We start from the raw sequence: 6,425 nt of genomic DNA, 5'->3' as shown, positions 1-6,425 counted from the left end.
ACACAAGCTGGTTAGACTCCAGCAGTTACCCCAACGCACAGTCTGGGGTCCCCAAGCCTTGGCTTTTGCCAAACTGCGCCTACGTTAGTAGGGTTGGATGTGTCCCTCTAGGGAGAGAGTGCTCAGTTCCATTCCAACAATCAGCCTCTGGAATTTCCATGTGCGGGTGGGACGCTTGGAACTCTGTTTGGACTCTCTTAAGGACGGTGATGGGTTTCCACATGTGTCGAACCCGGGTCCCTTCGCTTGCGAGGCGAGCGCACTAACCAACGGATTTCAGGGCTCCAGCAATAAAAATAACCCCGATAAGGTTTGCTCTAACTCCGTGCATGTGTGTTTGTGGGTGTGTGTGTGTGTGTATATATATATATATATATAATCACAGAATCATAGAATTATACAGCACGGAAGGAGGTCGTTGCACCCATCGTGTCTGTGCCAGCTCTTCGAAAAGAGCCATCCAAATCAATCCCATTCCCCCGCTCGTTCCCCATAGCCCTGCAAACTTGCCCCTCCACCAAGTAATTATGTGTGTACTCGTCTCCCCTCCCCCATCCATCTCTCTCTCTTTCTCTCTCTCTTTTTCCTTTGACAGAAAGAAGTGTCCAGTAGGCGGTGTGCTGTTGGGAGAAACAAGCTGTGTGCTGTGCTGTGCTGTGGGGGGAGGAAGCAGCGAGGCAGATCAGCTCTCTCTCTCTCCTCCAGGAACCTTTCGGATTTGCAAACATTTCCACTACTATTTTTGCATTTGCACTTTTGCACGCTTTGGGAGGAGGGTGGAAGGGAGTAGAGGGTGGGAGGGGGAGGTTCAGTTGATATATATATATATATATATATGTGTGTGTGTGAGCGAGTGAGTGAGTCAGTGCTGTGCCTTGTGTGTGTGTTTTTTATTATTATTCTTTTTCGCGGAAAAAAAAGGGGACGAAATGTCGACCAGCCGTCACTACAGCGAGAGCCGAGCCATCCCCACTCGCCGAGTGGTCCTGAGCGACTCCGCGCAGCTACCTCATGACTATTGCACCACTCCCGGAGGCACGCTGTTCTCCACCACTCCAGGAGGTAAGGGAGAGGGGAGTGGGGGGGGGAAGAAAAAAAAGGGGAAACCGCCCCCCCCCCCCTCAAAAAAAATTGCAAAAATAAAACATGGCTATTTCTGCCTGACACACACACACACACACAGTCACAGACACACTGACACACACACACACAGTCACAGACACACTGACACACACACAGTCACAGACACACTGACACACACACAGACACACACAGACACACACACACAGTCACTGACACACACACACACAGTCACAGACACACTGACACACACACACACACTGACACACACACACAGTCACAGACACACACACACAGACAGACACTGACACACACACACAGACACACACACACAGACACTGACACACACACACACAGACAGACACTGACACACACAGACACTGACACACACACACAGACAGACACACTGACACACACACACACTGACACACACAGTGACACTGACACACAGACACACACAGACAGACACACTGATACACACACAGTGACACTGATACACACAGTGACACACACAGACAGACTGACACACACACACACACACACACAGTCCTGTTCCCTCTGGGCAATGGAACAATAAAGTGACACATTGTAATGATATAACGAGGGTTTTATGATGATTGTATTCATTTACACTCGAGAGAGAGAAGAGAAAGAAAGATCATGTCACATAGTGTGTGTGTTGTGTGTGTAGAGAAAGAGGTGGGGGGGGGGGGGGGGAGAGCTTGCATTTAAACACAAGGCCACATTTCTCTCTCCTCTTCTCTCCCCCTCCATATAAATCAAATACAATTAAATAAATTCAATCAATAAACACACACACACACACACACACATGCATACGTACATACACACTTCAGAACAAAGTTCGAGTTTGCAAAAGATTTGCATTGTCCCTTTTTCTTAAAAAAAATGGACGTAGAAAGATGATTGTTTTTTTTAAATGTTGTTGCTTATGGGTCGAGTGAAATTCACACTCTTTTTTTTCTTTGCAAGAATTAAAACTGAAATGCCTGCCAAGACTTTGCTCGTTACAAACTGCCCCCTCCCCCACCCACCCACCCACCCAGGCTTCGGATTGAGCCTGGACTTTTAACCAGAAAAAAATTATATATAATATATATATGATATAAAGAAAAAAACTTTTGCAACGATTCCCTGTGCAAGATTTTTACTCCCCTACCCCCACCCCCCCCCCCTCCTCTCTCTCTCCCCCCCTCCTGATCCTCTGCAAATGCAAGGGTCGAGGAATGTTGGTGCTGTAAATGGAAATAGAAACATTTTGCAATTGCCAGTGTGTGTGTATATATATATATGTGTGTGTGTGTGTGGAGGGGGGGAGGGAGGGGGGGAGAGAAGGGGGTTTGGGGGTCGCTTTCAAAAAAGTTTTTTTGCAGACCCAAGTGAGTTGCAAGTTTTGCAAGTTTCAAAGGTGAATGCAACCCCCTCCCCATATTGCATATGTTAGAAAACTGGAGGATTTGGGGAGGGAATCGACTCCCCCCCACCCCCACCCCACCCCAAAGCTGGGATTTATTTTACACTGAACGTACATGTAGGTTTGCATTCTTCAGTCCAGGCCAAACCCGTGATCTCCTTCCTCTTTAACGTGTAAACAACACCCCAGTCAGTGCAACGCGAGGCGAGCGTTGCCTCCCCCTTCCCTGTTGCACGGATGGCTCTGACCATTTGACAGACTCGGTGCAATTCGGGTACTGTAGTCTGGTTTCCTTTGGGTGCCACCTGGTGCCGTGCATTGTGGTTAAAAGGCTGCAGAGCAGAGCAGAGAGAGAGAGAGAGACAGCAGAGGAGCTGCTTTCTGTTCTCCCAAGTCAAGGGGGGCATCGCGTCCGGCTCCGAGCCGGTTGGCCGCAGAATGTCGGAGCTTTAAGAGACCGGGCTTGGGGGAAACTACCCCACACCCCCCACACACACACCCCCAGAGCGTGCGTTGGGGTAACTGCTTGAGTCAATAACCAGCTGAAACCGGCATTGAGCTTTCCCGCTGCTTGTCCAGCTCGGACCACCCTACCCGTTACGGTCTCTGGCTTGCGGGGAAAACAGTAGCTGAGTGGGAGGATTCCCTGCCCTCGGTAACTGGTCTGCCCTTCCAAGACCTGCCGATGAGCCAGTTCGGTTCCAAAGAGACCCCACTTAACTCTACTCCTCGCCGACAGCCTCTCCCTCCCCAGGAGGATAATCAACAGGAATCCCAGTTTTAAGATGCCAATCAGTTGTCCTGAGTGAGCAAGGATAATAGCAATAATACGTGCATTCGATATAGCGCTCTTCACATCTTCTAGACGTCTCAAAGCGCTTCACAAAGCATACTGTAAAGTAAATGGTATATTTGTGGGCGAAACGCGGCAGCAAATTGCGCACAGCAGTGTTCCATAAACAGTCGTGGATTGAGTGACCAAATTATTGTTTTTTTTTGAGGGATTATTATCTCCGGAAAGGCAACCCGCCAATCGACTAGCAACCCGGTTCCTACTTACTGCTAGGTAAACAAAGGTGTGTGTGGAGTAAGAAAACTTGGCCAACATTTCGCCCTGCCCGGGAATCGAACCCAGGTCCTCTCGCTTGCGAGGCGAGTGCTCTAACCACCGAGCTACATGTTGTTGAGACGTCTCGTAGCGCTTCACAGGATATATTGTAGAGTGTGTAATCAATTGCGCACAGCAGAGTCCCAAAAACAGTCGTGGATGGTTGTGTTTCAGGGACCCGGATTATATACGACCGGAAGTTTCTGCTGGAGTGCCGCAAATCTCCGGTCACGAGGACCCCTCCTCTGCATCTCCCCCACATACCGGGCGTCACGGTGCTCAGCTCCACAGAGAACACTAAAGCCGAGCCCAATAACCTCAAAGACGGAGAACGCAACGGCCGTGAAGGGAAATCAGCGACCGGTGAGAGCGCAAGCCCAACAGTCACAAGTTTTATCGGAATAATAATCTTTGCATCCGATATATCAAGTTGTTGAGGACGTCTCAAAGCGCTTTGCAGAATATATTGCAAAGTGTATTGATCGTGTATTTTGTGGGAAAAATGCACCAGCTAGATGCACACAGAAGTGTCCCACAAACAGCCGTGGAGTGAGTAACTAGTTTTATTTTGGGAGATTGTTGGCCAGGACAATGAGAAAATCTCCCTTGTCTTTTCAAATAGTGCCATAGGATCTTTCACATCCATCTGAACAGGCAGACGTTTAACGTCTCATCCGTAGGACCGAATAAAGTTTAGTGCAGTAGAGGCTCTGATATTGCTGCTCATTGGGACTGATCCCCTGTCCCTAACTGCCAGTGTGTCTTTCTCTCTGTATGTATGTGCCTCTCCACAGTATTTGTGTGTGTGTCAATCACTGCCTCTGTATGTACGTGTGTGAGAGACTCCGCGTATCATTGTATATGTGTGTGTCTCACTTTCTCTGTCATTGTTAACGGCTGGTTCTCTCTTTCACTCTTGCTGCCTCTGAGTGAGCAAGTGAGCTAGACTCGGTGGTTGGGGGAGTTGCAGTTAGCCTGTTTACCTGTGTTAAGGAGGAAAAATCAAACCTCTTGACGTTCACTGCGATCCAGAATGTGAATTGTGCAAACCTTCCATTGCTAGTGAATTTCTATCAGTCGTAATGCCCGTAATCTCGCGCTACACCTGTGCTTATTCCAGCTCACCAGATGGCCCCTCAGTGTTTTTTCACGTGGCTTAACATAAATCGCCTAATCAACCCTGCTGTCTTAAGAACGACCATGTGAAGGGTGCGTGTGCTGCCGAACCCATGATTCATGATGCAATTTGGTTCCTAACGTGTCGCAACAGATCTCCCAAGCTTTCTTGCCTAACCCTGAAACAGGATCAATGCAGGGCTGTTTCTCTTAGGTTACACCTGCACGCTTTAAACCCTCATTCCATCTGCAATATAAATGGGTCGCTACTCTTCGTTTAGCGAGGAAGTAACGGAGCCTGTCTGAGCACACTACACTTCTAAATCATTTCTCGTCTCCCTCCAATCAGGGGCACTCTCTTGTTATGAGCCCGGCTCATACGCTCACACACATGTACAGAGGCGGTGAGAGAGAATGAGAAAGACAGACACTCGCAGAGGGAAACAGTTACACCCACACGCACAGAGGAAGTCCACTTGGCTCGGTTGGCAATGTTCTTGTCTCAAGGGAAGGGATGTGGGTTCAAGCCCCAAGTCATGGCTGACACCTCTCTCTTTCTCCCGCTTTTGCTATGTTCATCGGCGGCCGCCCTTTCAGTCTTTACGCCACGAAACTCTCAAACTCATTCCCTCAATCTCTCCGCCTTGCCTCCTCCTTCCCCCGCTTCAGGTCACGCGCCTGAAGACCTTCCTCTTCGACTGTGCTTGCGGTCATCTCCCCCACCCCCCCCCACCACCATCCCTTAAAGATCCCATAGCACTATTCGAAAAGACAAGGGAGTTGCTCCCGGCGTCCTGGTCAACAACCCTGAAATAAAATTGGTTAACTCATCCCATGACCGTTTGTGGGACGTTGCTGTGCCAATTGGCTGCTGCATTTCACCCACAAAGTACACAGTCAATCCACTTTGCAGAATATACTGTGAAACGCTTTGAGACATCTGCACGACGTGATAAGGCGCTATATCAAATGCAAGTATTATATCTAATCGATGTATATTAGCGCAACTGTTCAATGAGCTTCAGCTCTGCGCCCGCTACAAGTTACTCCTGACTCAAAAGATTAAAAGGTTTTTTTTCTCTCCTTTTTATTTTTGCAGGGGACGAGTCGCAGTTTGAAATGGACATCTAGGCTTTCCATGCCACTGCCCATTAATTCCACTCCACACTTCATGCATCAGTGCCTTGACTCCCAGCTCCAAGCACACGCCGGACACCTGCTGGTGGCTCTGGAGACCTCTTCCTTGCCAAGAGTCCGAAACCCTCATCCACTGCCCTCTCATCCTTTCCAACACAGAGCAAAGTGCACAAGATCCCAAAGACCCGCCATAGTAATTTAGCCTCTTGGTTTTTATGGTTTTCTTTTAATTCCTGCTTGGAAAATTCTCAGGAATTTCATCTCTCTCTTTCCCTATTCCCCCATGGGATCAGCATTGTTTTACTACTTATGTTTTTAAAAGTACCCGAATGTATTGAAGAGCGAGCTTTGAAGCAATTCACAGGCAGTCGTTGCTGGAAACTTGTGTTGTTTTTTTTAAGCTATGTTGGGAAAAGGATTTTGGAACGAAACCATTCTGTTGTATCTCACTTTTTTCCTTAACTGTATCAGATGCTAGATAAGCATTGTGTACAGTGCTGTGAAACATCCCTCCCCCTACCAACCCCACAGTAAACTCTTAAATTGCTC

General features: G+C 48.3%; 1 protein-coding gene across 1 annotated transcript; it reads left to right on the top strand.

The window, feature by feature from the left end:
• Positions 1-891: 891 nt before the first annotated feature.
• Positions 892-6,425, top strand: eif4ebp2 (eukaryotic translation initiation factor 4E binding protein 2). The gene is given in 3 exon segments (NM_001292669.1): positions 892-1,062; positions 3,798-3,986; positions 5,839-6,425. Coding segments are annotated over 3 exon segments (354 nt in total). The 5' UTR covers positions 892-929; the 3' UTR covers positions 5,871-6,425.

Source organism: Callorhinchus milii, unplaced genomic scaffold, assembly GCF_018977255.1.
Source record: "Callorhinchus milii isolate IMCB2004 unplaced genomic scaffold, IMCB_Cmil_1.0 Scaffold7, whole genome shotgun sequence".
NCBI classification, from domain to species: domain Eukaryota; kingdom Metazoa; phylum Chordata; class Chondrichthyes; order Chimaeriformes; family Callorhinchidae; genus Callorhinchus; species Callorhinchus milii.
Note: the sequence above shows the minus strand (reverse complement) of the source record. Positions and strands in the feature narration are given on the sequence as shown.